This window comes from Lampetra planeri, chromosome 54 (assembly GCF_965212315.1).
Source record: "Lampetra planeri chromosome 54, kcLamPlan1.2.h2, whole genome shotgun sequence".
Classification (NCBI taxonomy): Eukaryota; Metazoa; Chordata; class Hyperoartia; order Petromyzontiformes; family Petromyzontidae; genus Lampetra; species Lampetra planeri.
This window is the reverse complement of record NC_136160.1, coordinates 7,404,547-7,418,525: the sequence shown is the minus strand read 5'-3', so window position 1 is coordinate 7,418,525 and position 13,979 is coordinate 7,404,547. Positions and strand designations below refer to the sequence as shown.

At 54.2% G+C, this 13,979-nt stretch overlaps 1 protein-coding gene across 2 annotated transcripts in view; it reads right to left on the bottom strand.

The window, feature by feature from the left end:
* The window catches only part of LOC144735223 (NFX1-type zinc finger-containing protein 1-like), a 40,903-nt gene that overhangs the window by 14,968 nt on the left and 11,956 nt on the right, over nucleotides 1–13,979 (bottom strand). Inside the window, exons 7-11 of one of the 2 annotated variants that reach the window (XM_078617702.1) lie at nucleotides 13,551–13,662; nucleotides 12,417–12,664; nucleotides 10,706–10,842; nucleotides 10,038–10,192; nucleotides 7,946–8,091 (exon numbers count right to left, since the gene is read on the bottom strand). In XM_078617702.1, the coding sequence (XP_078473828.1) occupies nucleotides 7,946–8,091; nucleotides 10,038–10,192; nucleotides 10,706–10,842; nucleotides 12,417–12,664; nucleotides 13,551–13,662 (798 nt within the window). The remainder of the gene's footprint in view (nucleotides 1–7,945; nucleotides 8,092–10,037; nucleotides 10,193–10,705; nucleotides 10,843–12,416; nucleotides 12,665–13,550; nucleotides 13,663–13,979) is intronic. The other variant, XM_078617703.1, reaches the window with a different exon arrangement.

Genomic DNA, 13,979 nt, shown 5'->3' with positions numbered 1-13,979 from the left:
TACACGCTCGGGCTCATGCGCGCAACACAATATACGCACACGCGCGATATACACACGCACACGATGTATGTGTAATGTAGTAACTCCACGGGAGACGACTTCACGGGTAACACACTCTTTATTTTATCAAACTTGGTTACAGGTGACTAACACCTACTTTGTATCTCGGGTGACAAACACCCACTTCGCTACTTGGCGACTAACGCCCACTGAGTTACTCGGATGACCAACATCCACTTAGTACTCGGGTGACAAACACCCACTTAGCTACTTGGCGACTAACGCCCACTGAGTTACTCGGATGACCAACATCCACTTAGTACTCGGGTGACAACCACCCACTTAGCTACTTGGCGTCTAACGCCCACTGAGCTACTCGGATGACCAACATCCTCTTAGCTACTTGGCGACTAACGCCACTGAGCTACTCGGATGACCAACATCCACTTAGTACTCGGGTGACAAACACCCACTTAGCTACTTGGCGACTAACGCCCACTGAGCTACTCGGATGACCAACATCCACTTAGCTACTCGGCGACTAACGCCACTGAGCTACTCGGCTTCACTAGGTCTTCAGCTCCGTCTTCGGGTCTTCAACTGGGTAACTCTCCCCGAGTGCTCTCGCGCGTCCCCCTTTATACCCCACCTGCGGACGTCGCTGCGAGCACCCACTTATTCGACCAATCGCCGGGTGCTGGCTACGATCCTCTTTTCCCACATCTCATCGTGCCTCACCACTCACTCCGCGCCGCCTCGTCATCTGTCACTCCCGGCGCGCGCGTCCACACCACGCCCACAACGCGTGCCCAACCCCGCACCCCGCGCCGCCCCGTGATCCATCACTGTCACAGTCGGCGCACGTCAATACCACCACTACATCACCCCCTACCACATAGCTCGCAGCCGCCCCGGCTGCTACAAAAATTACAAACCCTCCCTGTGTGCCCCGTAACACAACACAACAACAAGAACAACAACTAAGCTAACAACACAACACGACGCGAACACCACCATCCGCAACCCTCAACCAATGCCACCGCGACAACAGAACAATATATACAAACCGGCGAGTGACAATAGCAATGTGTATACAAAAAAAATAAATGGAAAATTTTTTTTTTTTCTTTCGACTCGTGCAGTGTCCCCTTTTCTTCCGAGCGTCCCTACAACGGGACATTATCCCGGCAGAGGGGAACACCGGGCGAGCTCGGTGTAGAGCACAAAAAAAACCCGTCCTCATGAAAATTGTTGAGACCTAGCCCGAGTCCGCCTTGCCGGTCCGTCGTACGGCACCAGACGCGGTTGAACGTCCGGTGGTGCCGGCGGTTCAGGAAGACATCGGCCAGGCATCGAGGACTCGTGCGTGCCCCGGGGTTCAGGCTCTCGATGGTCAGCAGCCGTCAAGCCCGAGGCACCTGGGGGTGGGTCAGGTGGAGACACGTGAGGATCAGCCTGCGACACCTCCCTCCCCGAGTCGACGGTCACATCACACGCCCGGTCGTCACGGCACAGAACGGGGTCACACGGTGCCGCATAGGGCTTCAGTCGGGAGGGGTGCACATACCAACGGCGTTTCCCCCATTTAATCTGTATACTCTGGGGCCGTGCAACCCGCACAATTTCCACCGGTCCCCTCCAAGGTCTCAACAACTTGGGGGACGTAGCCAACGGTGCATGTGGACAATGCAGCCAGGCCTTATCGCCTGGTTTCCAATCATGCGTATGCACCCTCCGCTCATGCAATTTCTCGTTTGCAATTTGCCGCGACCGCGAATTCAACCTTGCCCCCTCCCGCGCTTCAGTCAATTTGGCGATATTAAATTTGATGTGGTCTGCCAATTTAGATTTTGCACGTGGCTGGGAAATCCCCAGTTGGACGTCCATGGCCGGATCGGCCTCCCGCCCATACATAAGAAAAAATGGGGAAAACCCTGTCGCCGCATGAGGGGCCATTCGATAGGCCGCGAGTACCCCCGGCACCTGTAAGTCCCAATCAACCTGATCGTCGCAGACCTGTTGGCACAACATAGACGTAATCGTTCTGTTCAGACGCTCAACCATCCCGTCAGTCTGCGGGTGGTAGGGGGAAGTACGCACTTTCTTTGTACCCAACAGGTCGCACACCTCGCGCAACAAAACGCTCGAAAAATTCTTCCCTTGATCCGTCAGCAAGCGTTCGGGGGCGCCCTTGTCCAACACATAACCCTGGACAAAGGCGTCCGCCACCGCCGCAGCCGACTGGTTGGCGAGCGGCCATGCCATAGGCCATCGGGTGAAGTATTCCACGCCAACCAGCAGGAACCTATTTCCCCTTGGTGTAACCGGAAAGGGCCCCAAGATGTCCAACGCTACCAATTCGTTTATACGCGAAACCTGAATGGATTGCAGCGGTGGATTAGCCGCCAATGGTGGCGGTTTCCTTTTGGCGCACTCTACGCATCCCTTAAGAATATTCGCCACGTCGTTACCCATCCCCGGCCAATAATAGTCTCGCTGGATTAGGGCGAGCGTTTTGTGAAAACCCAGATGCATGAGCCGTTCATGAGCTGCCAGAACAATCCTACCCCGCATAGCAACAGGCACCACGAGCACGTGACGCCGGGACATGTTGTCCCACCTCATCAACAGGCCCTGTCTGCACACCCAGGAACCGACCCGCGCCTCCCCTTGTTCGGGAGCGCCAACTTTCCGACGCAGCGTAAGTAGGGAGCTGTCGGACATCTGGAGGCGGCCCCACTCAATGATGGGCAACGACAACAGCGAATCCCTCCCCGTGGGGGCGTCCTCTCCCGGGGTGTCAGTGGCGGCGAGCGCAACTCCCGGGGCGCCGGCGACCGGGGGTTTGCACCGCGCTGATCCCAACAAACATGTGCAGTCCGTGCACGGCGGCAACCGCGACAAGGCGTCCGCGTTTGAGTGCCGCAACCCTTTTCGGTAAATCGTCGTGAATTGGTAGTCTTGAAGGACCTCCAACCATCGGGACAATTGGCCCGATGGCTGCGCCACGCGCATAGCGTATTGTAGAGCCGCATGGTCCGTCCGGACCGTAAAATGACGGCCGTAAAGATACGGCCTGAATTGCTGTGTAAAAAACACAATGGCTAACAATTCACGACGAGTTACGCAATAGCGTTGTTCTGCGGGGGAAAGAACCCTACTACCGTAGGCGACCACCCGTTCAACCCCCCCGACCAACTGTGAGAGCACCCCCCCGATACCCGTATTGCTGGCGTCCGTGTCAAGCAAAAACGGTTGTGTGAAATCGGGGTAACACAAGGGGGGAGCCTGCACCAAAGCGTCACGGAGGGAGCAGAACGCATCCTCCTCCTCTGCCCCCCAGTGAAACCTCACACCCTTAGCCGTCAAAGCGTGCAGGGGCTTGGCTATGGTGGCAAATTGCTTGACAAAACGACGGTAATAGGAGGCAAAACCAATGAAACTACGAACCTCCGTGACCGAGGTTGGCGTTGGCCATGAGCTGACGCAATGCGTCTTAGCAGGGTCCGTCGAGATCCCTGAACGACTCACGATATGGCCCAAATATCTGACAGATTCCCGAAGCAGAAAACATTTAGCCGGTTTAAATTTTAGCTTAGCGGAACGCATCCTGAGGAACACCGCTCTCAGTCGCTGGAGGTGCTCCTCGAAAGTCCGACTAAAGACGATAATATCGTCAAGATAAATCAAACAGGTATCCCATTGGAGGCCTGACAAAACCAATTCCATGAGTCTCTGGAACGTGGCGGGGGCGGAATGTAAGCCCATGGGCAAACGGTTGAATTCAAAAAGGCCCCCAGGTGTGCGGAAAGCAGTTTTAGGTTTAGACTCGTTATCGAGTGGCAATTGCCAAAATCCAGAAAGCAGATCGAGTGTGGAAAAAAAACTGCGCTCCCGCCAAGGCATCCAGCGACTCATCCATCCTGGGGAGCGGATACGCATCCGCCATCGAGATTTTGTTTAAGCGGCGGAAATCGACACAAAACCGCAAGGACCCGTCCTGTTTCTTTACTAGGACAATAGGAGCACCCCACGGACTAGAAGAGGGCGAAATGATATCGGCCGCCAACATATCATTAACCGCCGATTGCACATGTTCCTTCTCGGCCGGGCTGAGCCGGAAAGGATTCTGACGAATAGGGGCCGCGACCCCGTATTCAGGACCATTACGAACGGCTCACTGTCCCCTCTCACCATGGTTTGAGCAACCGCTAAGTCGAGGCCCTTACTGGCTCTGTTTGACGGCCCCAACAGCACCCCCTGTGCCTCCGCACCCACCTCGAGTGGCTTCCTGAACCGAAGGGGTACTAACATTTGCGATCCCGGGGCTACCCGTACAGTGTGAGTCGCCAGCGCCTGCACCGTCGCACAAACCGTGCGCACTTTGATAGGGCTCGACAAGAAGGCAACCCGCCGACCTGACGGAAGCTCTATGCAGGCCTGATCAATAAGAATTTTGATGGGCATTTTTGACAAAAAGTCCGTACCTAGCAAACAGGGAACGGCCAGCGATGATGATACAAAAATAGGGCCCGCTAATTTAATGTCCCCAATGCAAATAGTCGCCCGAATCTGGCCGATGATCCCCAGGGATCCCCCATTCGCCGCATAAAATGGCACGTCTACCGGCAGAAGGGGTCTACTTTGGACGGGAAGGATGTTATAAATAAGGTCCGAGATGATGGTGGCCGACGCACCCGTGTCAACAAGCACCCGGACCTCAACCCCGTCAATGAACCCCGTTACCACGGACGACCCGGCTGACGCAGCCACGATCCTGTGGGCCAATGCGGACCACTCGACTGCTTGCGGGCCGCGTACGGACCCCCCCCGCCGAATTGAACCCCCGGCACCCAGCCGCGAACCCCCCACCGCGAAGCGGCGACCCGAATGTGCCGTGTTTGTGGACCGAACGTGTGAGGTGCCGCGACTTGCCGGGTTTTGTTGGGATGACTTGTGGCCCTGGTCGTCGTCCCGACGTGGTCCTGCGGTGCGCGGACGCGGGGCCCGGCACCCGGCTGCGACGTGACCCCGAAGGCCGCAGTTGTAGCAGACGACGGACGTCGTAGGTTTCGGTTGCTCCAGCTTGCGGGGCGAACGTGTGGGCGAACGACCTCCCGTTCTCCACTCCCCCGGACACGGTGCAGCGAAGGCCCGCTCCTGCACCGCAGCTGGCTGAGGTTCGGCGATCGTGGCGGCCAGTGCCGCATTCCCCGGCCATTTGCAGACGACCCCCGGCTTGCGTTTGAGGACCTCGTACGCGTGAATGCTCGTGGCGATCGCCAGGGAGCAGATCTCCATCTCGTCTGCCACGTTGATGGGGACCCCCAACTCGTGGGCCAACACCAGCAGCTGCTCCGTCACCATGGCGTCCTTCCCCTCCTTATCCATGCGGGGAAAAGCCGCGTCCGCCAAGGCGAGCAGTGCCGTGCGGTAGGCTAGCGTCGTTTCCCCAGCCACCTTCCGCCGATCGTAGAACTGGTGGCGGCACGTGGAGGGCGGCCCGAACACCTTCGCCATCAGGTGTAGTGCGGCCTGGAGCGTAGAGCGGGACGACCTTGCAGCAGATGTGAAGGCTGCAAGCGCGTCGTCGTCAAGCATCGCTGGCAACGCACGCAGGGCAGTGGTGTCGGACCACCCCGACATCTCCTGATGAGCGAGGAACCTTCGTTGGAAGGCTCCCCAGTCGCCCCCATCCGCCTTAAACGCCGACAGCGCGGGCAATCTTTGCTGGAGGACCCGATCGTCGTCGACGTCGGAGAGATTTTCCCGCGCTCCGCTGGAGTTGTGTAAAATGTCGGCTCGGTTGTCAGGCGCAAAATGGAGGGCTCCGGCGCGCGCCGATGACGTGGGCTGCGCTGCGCGGAGGTGTCCGGCCACGTGGCGTCCGTCTTTCCCGCCAATCGGTGGCGGCCCCCCAAAAACGGCGGCAACTTCCAGGCTTTTGGCGCGAAGCGCCCTTTGGCGGGAATCCTCCACCGTCGCTTCCTCCACGACCCCCGCAGCCGTTTTTCCGCTCGCCGGAACGGAGATGTCGGCCAAGACAGCGGCGGCGGCGAGTAGCAACTCCGCCAAGCGGGCGTGCGCGTCCTGGAGGCCGGTGTCGGAGGCAAGCGGAGCGTCGGCCATCACCGCGAAGTGCTGCATCGGCGGCAACTCCTCGTCCTCTACTCCCGAGGTCGGTGTCCCCGGTACGCAGTCGTCATCCCGACCTCGCTCGTGGGTACGGGTAGTCTTCCTTGTGTCCATACTTCTTGAAGACAGGTTTACTTCTGACGCCAGTTGTAATGTAGTAACTCCACGGGAGACGACTTCACGGGTAACACACTCTTTATTTTATCAAACTTGGTTACAGGTGACTAACACCTACTTTGTATCTCGGGTGACAAACACCCACTTCGCTACTTGGCGACTAACGCCCACTGAGTTACTCGGATGACCAACATCCACTTAGTACTCGGGTGACAAACACCCACTTAGCTACTTGGCGACTAACGCCCACTGAGTTACTCGGATGACCAACATCCACTTAGTACTCGGGTGACAACCACCCACTTAGCTACTTGGCGACTAACGCCCACTGAGCTACTCGGATGACCAACATCCTCTTAGCTACTTGGCGACTAACGCCACTGAGCTACTCGGATGACCAACATCCACTTAGTACTCGGGTGACAAACACCCACTTAGCTACTTGGCGACTAACGCCCACTGAGCTACTCGGATGACCAACATCCACTTAGCTACTCGGCGACTAACGCCACTGAGCTACTCGGATGACCAACATCCACTTAGCTACTCGGCGACTAACGCCACTGAGCTACTCGGATGACCAACATCCACTTAGCTACTCGGCGACTAACGCCCACTGAGCTACTCGGATGACCAACATCCACTTAGCTACTCGGCGACTAACGCCACTGAGCTACTCGGCTTCACTAGGTCTTCAGCTCCGTCTTCGGGTCTTCAACTGGGTAACTCTCCCCGAGTGCTCTCGCGCGTCCCCCTTTATACCCCACCTGCGGACGTCGCTGCGAGCACCCACTTATTCGACCAATCGCCGGGTGCTGGCTACGATCCTCTTTTCCCACATCTCATCGTGCCTCACCACTCACTCCGCGCCGCCTCGTCATCTGTCACTCCCGGCGCGCGCGTCCACACCACGCCCACAACGCGTGCCCAACCCCGCACCCCGCGCCGCCCCGTGATCCATCACTGTCACAGTCGGCGCACGTCAATACCACCACTACATATGCATGGACGCGATACACAAACGCACACACATACGCAATACACACACACGCTCGCGATATACACACGCATGCACACGTGCCTCACGTGGAATCAATGCACGTGTGAACACAATTGTGTTTTCGCAAGCACATTTAATGTGTACCCCAGATAATCCACCCAGTCAACAGCCGCACCGCCCCTGGTAAGGCAATGCCGATGGTGAAAATGGTGGTGATGCTGACGATGAGAAAACGGTGGGGTGACGATGGACACGCTTGATGATGTACGCGTTCAGTATGCATCGGTCAAAAGCACTGGCAAACGCAAGGGTGTGTAATAAAACAACAGCCAGAGACAGGGACAGTGGTTACGATGACGACGACGACGATGATAGTGAAGCTCGATCTATAATGGTGATGACATTGATCTCGAAAATGGTGATTATAGTGATCAAATGACGAAGATAAAACCGCGATGACGTGCGACGATGACGAAGATGACAATGATGACAACGGTAACTGCCCACATACAGGAGTCGGTTGGACAGACGGAGGCTCCGAACAAACCTGCTCCTCCTTCTTCTTCCGTACGGCTGATGTAGATGCAGAGCAACGACTACAATTTCACATTCAGGTGGTCAAGCCAGATAACCGCTTCAGGAGCAGCGGAGTGTATCGCTGTGATGTCTCCTTTGTGTTTGTGGCCAACAAACCTGCTGATGATCCCCAATGAGGATGAGATGCTTGCAGGCGCTACTCAGCGTGGTGATGATGTGAGCTTCCAGGACCTCGGCCGCTTCTTCCACGATGACGATCTTGGGCCGCACCTTCTGCAGGATTCCCCGGAACTTGGCGGCCCCTGGGGGGGGACACGGACGACGCGCCGGAGGTCACCGGATGTCACCGGAGGTCGCCAGCGTGCTTGCGCCATTCCGCGTAGCGTCACAGCGCACCGTGGCCAAATATAAACAATTTTTGATTTAAGCAGGTAAGGCCCGCTGAGCTATATAGCTTTTTAGAAGCAACCTGTTTATCACAAATGATAGCTCAACGAAGTGGCTTATCGTCATGTAACTTTTATTGCGATGCATAATTTAAATTCTTATTGATGTACAGGAATCCATCGCCAACCGCAGTTTCATGTACCAATTGCGGCCTGGAAATTTGAGTATCCACAGGTAAGCACGGTGTTAAGGAATTCACATGACGTGTATATTACATCATTGCATCCCAGCATGACATCATTGTATTGTGTGACGTCGTCAAAGAAGTACTGTACCGATAAGGTTAGTTTAATTTTCTTCCGATTCCAGGAAAGGATTAATTTTGCCCTTAATCATGGACCTGAAGTGTGCAGCGAGTGGTGAAGGTGAGAGTGTCACGTGGGCTGAGCCTCTACTCTTTCTAAACAGCCCCCTTCCCCCATCATCTCATTGTCATCTTCATCACCATCGTTAATAGTAAAGGTACGTAAAGTTAACGTGTTTATTTATGTTATTGTACTGAATTTTATTCAGTGTTTAGTTAATAAACAGGGAACTTAGTTAAGCTATGACGAGTCTGACCTTGGCCGTGGTTCCCCTAATCCACTATTTCCCACAGGCCCTCTACTTTACCAATCGCTGACTTGCCTACCGCGGCATTTTCCAGGAACCTAGCCCCCTGTGATTGGTGAGGGATTGCTGTCATGTGATATACGTCCATCTATGTGAAGCGTTCTGTGACAATAAAATTGCACATTAAACTTGAACTTTCGATACATGTATGTCTGTTGAACTTCTTTCGCACCGTACGTAGCCAACCATGCTAATCAGAGGTATGGGGCAAGGACAAGAAACCAAACACAAAAAGCAGTTGATAATTGGTTTTTTACCCTTCTATCTGGCAACAAAACTGACACCTTTTTACAAGGAGTCATGTTTGTATAGACCGCAATACCTGCAGTCATAATACAAATGTAATAATCCTTCAGGAGACGGCTTCGGAATCGGTCCTTTTATTTCCACTCCACAATACACTTTGCTCACTCACTCTCCGTTGCTGGCAGACAACGGAGAGAGGACAGACCACGCACTAAGTCCCCACCGCGCACGTGGCAACCCCAGCCCCCGTCCGCGCGTGACCCTGCTCTTGTCAGTTTCAGTCTGCTCTCGATCGTTCTCCTCCACTCGCTCTTAATACCTTCGTCACGTGGTTCCCCCAGCCAATCGTTCATGGACAGCTTCGACCATTCTCGATGGTTCCCTGTCAATCCCGGGACCACGCCCCTCATCCGGCTCCCCATTAGCTGGGGCCCCGAATGGCTAGGCCAATCACTCCTGATGACCTGTCGTGATGACGCATGGGCCATGGTCCCTATCTCAACCCTTATTGGCTACAAGCAGGACCGGCAAGCCAATCCCCACGTGAACCCTCTATGGCTGTTATTACACAAACAAGAGTTATGTCTTTTGTTTGTATTATGACTGCAGGTATTGCGGTCTATACAAACATGACTCCTTGTAAAAAGGTGTCAGTTTTGTTGCCAGATAGAAGGGTAAAAAACCAATTATCATATTTATACTGGCAAATGAGGTTCCTATAGTGTACAAAAAGCAGTTTTAAAGAAATGAATTTTCAATCTAGATAATTTAAAAGTGCATAGCTCCAGTGGCTTCCGAATATCGGAAGGGCCAGCCAAAAGCCGCTGCGAAGATGACCGGAGTTTGCGCGATGGTTTATGCTCCTTGACGAGATCATAAACACGAATAAAGATGAAAGTTGCGAATCACAGTTTGCGAATGCGGTTGTGCGGAGGGGCCTTGCCTGTCGTGGTCATGCCGATGACAGTTGCCTCCTTCAGGATGCCGTGGTCCTCTTCGTCCCGCACCTCTGACAGTTGGTCCGCCAGCCTCTGGTACCGGTCCTCCTCGTCCGCGATCGTGTCCCGGATGCTTGTCTGGTACCTGGTCACCCACAGCCTGCACGGCACGGCATGCGCACACACACACATACAAAGACAAAGATCCTCCATATAGCCTTGAGAGACTGTTGGTTTTCCGGTCTTGGATAACGCGCGCTGAGGGATTCACAAGCGGCGGTGCTGGGCTCACACCAGGTCGGGTCTCGCGAGAAGCGGCGGCGAGGTCGCAGCAATCGTCCTCGTCGCATTCCAGTTTCTCACAGAATCCACAATCAGGAATCCGGATGAGCTATGAAGCTCTTCATCATAGGCATGTCCATATATGGGCGTGTCAGCCAATCCGCCTGTATGCGTCAATTGGCTGAGACGAGGTGGAGTTTGCAGCTCCCCAAAGCTGGATCAACGGTCCACCACTGCCAGAACGTCTGACATGGTGTGCGAGCCACCGTGAAATCAATAAGCAGCTGACACTTTATCGTGCCTTCGCATTTGAGTTGTGTTCCCAATTTTTAGACGATTAAAGAAAGAAAAAATGGTTTTAACGAAGGAGACAGCACCGGCAGTCTCGTACCGGTACAAACGCCACCGCTCTGCCATGGCCAGGTGCCAGACGTTCTGGACTTGTTTCTCCTCCTCGTCAGACGTGAAGGCCGCCTTTTTCAGCTCGCTCGTCACCATCCTCTTCATGTTCCGCTTGCTCATGGTGCTCTGCACACCACAGGGGAGGAACGCGACGCCGGTTGCTCCATCACGAGTTCCTCCGTTTGAGCGCTCGGCTCTCCGTCAGAAGGCTGCAGGCTCGACGTCTCGGGTCAAAAGTCGAATTAATATTTTTTTTGTTACCACTGATTTATCCGGAGAGGGCCACGCCGAGTCGCGGACCCCTCCTCAGAAGGGTCCTGCCGCCGCCACTACTTTGGGGGTTATTATTTTAGGATGTTTTCAGCCGATTATTAACGAGGTTGTGTTTGTTAGGAAACCGGAGAAAACCCACGCGTTGCGCGAGGGGGGGAGGGGCAACGCTCTATCCCCCGATTAGTTAACTTGCTGCACCGCCTTCTCCTGGCGAGCCAGGGCATGGCAACTCTACACTCCCAGCATGTGCTGTGATCCACCAACCCTCACTGCCTCTACAGTGTTGGTTCACAGCAGACACGTACAGCGTAGCCATCACAGCCCAGACTTGGCCCATTCATCCCTTCCGATCGCTGGATGAGAATCGCTTTGAAGTGACCGGGCGGCTTAGCAGTCAGAGTGCCGAGCCAGCACCAACGAGTCTGCTGGGTTCGAATCCAGGCAGCTGCTTGTGTTTAAACCCAGCCCTGTGTCCGTATCCTTTATATAACCAGGAGATAAAATCAACTGCTTTTTGTGTGTTTAGTTTGTTGTCCTCCCGTACCTCCAATTACCGCGGTTAGCCACGTATGGCGTGAAAGAAGTTCAACACACTTACAAGTGGAGCGAGTTCCTGGTCTCAGCCCTGTCACAAATGACTGCACTAAAGAATTTGGTTACGGCTAATTCTTATTAATTATATTATTAACTCTGAGAATTCAAATATGGAATTGTCTGTCATGTGAGGAACCTCCCTCTCATGTGCTGAGCAAGTGTCACCCTCTACTGTGTGCGGACGAGAGATCATTGGAGTAAGGGACCTCAGATGTAGCTCCGTGATGGCCACTTCCATGCGTCGTTCTTTAACGCGAAGGGTCGCACCGCTCTGCGAGAAATCAAAAGGGATTCTTCCTCGTATGGTGACGTTCAGTACAGACAGAATAAGAGGCAGGTGTGGACACCTGGGGCACCGCAATGGCGCGATGTGAACTACCTCGCCTGATATACAGGCGGTTGTGGGTTCGATCTCAACCATGATGCCTGTATATTTCCATGGTGGTCACGTGGATTTTTCTACGGGTCCTCTAGTTTTTTCCTCGACATTTAGAATCAACGTGCGTCAAGAGTATTTAGCTGCTGCAAATTTCTGCACGGTGACAAGCAACTCCATTGGGCTATCATTTGCGAGAGCCAAGTCGCTTCTGAAAAAGAGCAACATAGTTCAGTGGGGCCTTACCTGGTGAAACAAAAGGTATTCTTTGGGTCTTTCGGTCACGTACGTGACCCAAAGAATATTAATTCCTACAGTCACGAAAGCTTTAAGTCAATATTTAAACAAAAGGTAGTTTAAGAGTTTTAGTTTAGACGGACGAGCTGCAGAAACAAAACAGAGCCGCGGGAGCTGACAAACTAAGGTGGCGGCAGTGCGGAGCGGCAGGAACCCTCACCTGCCACCTGCCCCCCTCCTCCTCCCCCTCCCCCTCCCCCTCCTCTCCAGCCCCACGGTCCTCGAGGCTGAAGGCGACGAACTGTCGGTGGAGCTCGTTCATGGCGCGGCGCCGCTCCGCAATCTTCTCGTGCTGCGTGCGGTCCTCCTCTATCATGCGGTTCCCCACCAGCTCCTCCTCCAGCTCCTCCTCCAGCTCCTCCAGCAAATCCTCCAGCTCCTCCTCATCTTGTCCTGGCTGTGCCCCTGCTTGGACGCAGCGCGTGCATGGCGAGGTCGTGCCGATACAGGTCAGGTCGCCGTTTGTCATCGTTGTCGTTAGGAATGTGTAACGCGCGTAGTTGCTTGTTGGTCTCAGCGAGAGAGACAGAGAATGATTCAGAGACATGGGAAACCACAGACAGACAAGTGGGACGGCAGCAGCCAGAAATCGGCGCCAACAACAACTTCCCCAAGCTCTGCCGTCCTATGTTGCGATATTGGGCTCACTTCATCAATGAGTGATTATTCACGTGGGAGGAAATCGGAACACCCGATCGGCGTATGGATTGAAATCAACCGACTTGCTGTATTGCCGCCGTACCCTGGCACATAAGCCAGGAGACGATGACCTCGCGGGCAGGGAGAAAGTTTTTACAAATGCACGTGCGTGTGATCCACCAACGCTCGCTCCGGTCTCCACAGGCCTGGGCCCGCACCTCTGTGTAAATCGGAGGTGCGAGGCAAGGAAAACAAACTTAACACAAAAAGCAGTTTTAAAGAAATGAGTTTTCAATCTCCATTATTTAAAAGTGCAGAGCTCCAGTGGCTTCTTAACATCGGAACGAGGAGCGTTTGAGACAGCCACAGGAGTGCATCTGAAAGCGTGCGATGCGGTGACCATCTTTGGCTCGCCAAAAACCACTGCGAGGATGACCGGAGTTTGCGTAATGATGGTTTATGCTCCTTGACAAGATCAGCAAGTTATTGTGGTTAATTTGTGGCAAGCACCTTGTGTGTAATGAGCGCGACCTGATAATGTGTTTGTTTGGCAACCAGTAGACAATGCGGGCTCGGCGAGCACTGGATGGACACGGTGGGATCTTGCAGTGCCCGTCACGACCACGTGACAACCCATTGCCTTGTAGCCTCTCACCTCCATGCACGCCTGGGAGTTGCTGAGCTCCGATCTCTGAGAATCCGAGGCCGAGCCACTCCATGATGTATGACACGCGCTTGCTTCCCATCACCATCTGCTGCATGCACTGCTGCTCGCGCGCAAACAGGCGTCTTGTCTTCAGCGTGGATTCAAACGACTAGAACTAAACTGTTCGACTGTTTTTTTATTTTACAAAGTAAGAAGGCCTACTGAGCTATATAGCTTTTTTCAGAAGCGACCTGGCCACAAACGATAGCTCAACGAAGCGGCTTATCGTCATGTGGAAATTTATAGCGGCCAAATACTCTGAATGCGTGATGTTGATTCTAAATGTAGAGCAAAAAACCGGAGGACCCGCAGAAAAATCCACGGCAACCACTGGGTGAACATGCAAACTCCAAATATAGAGCAGGCGACAGGGTCTGG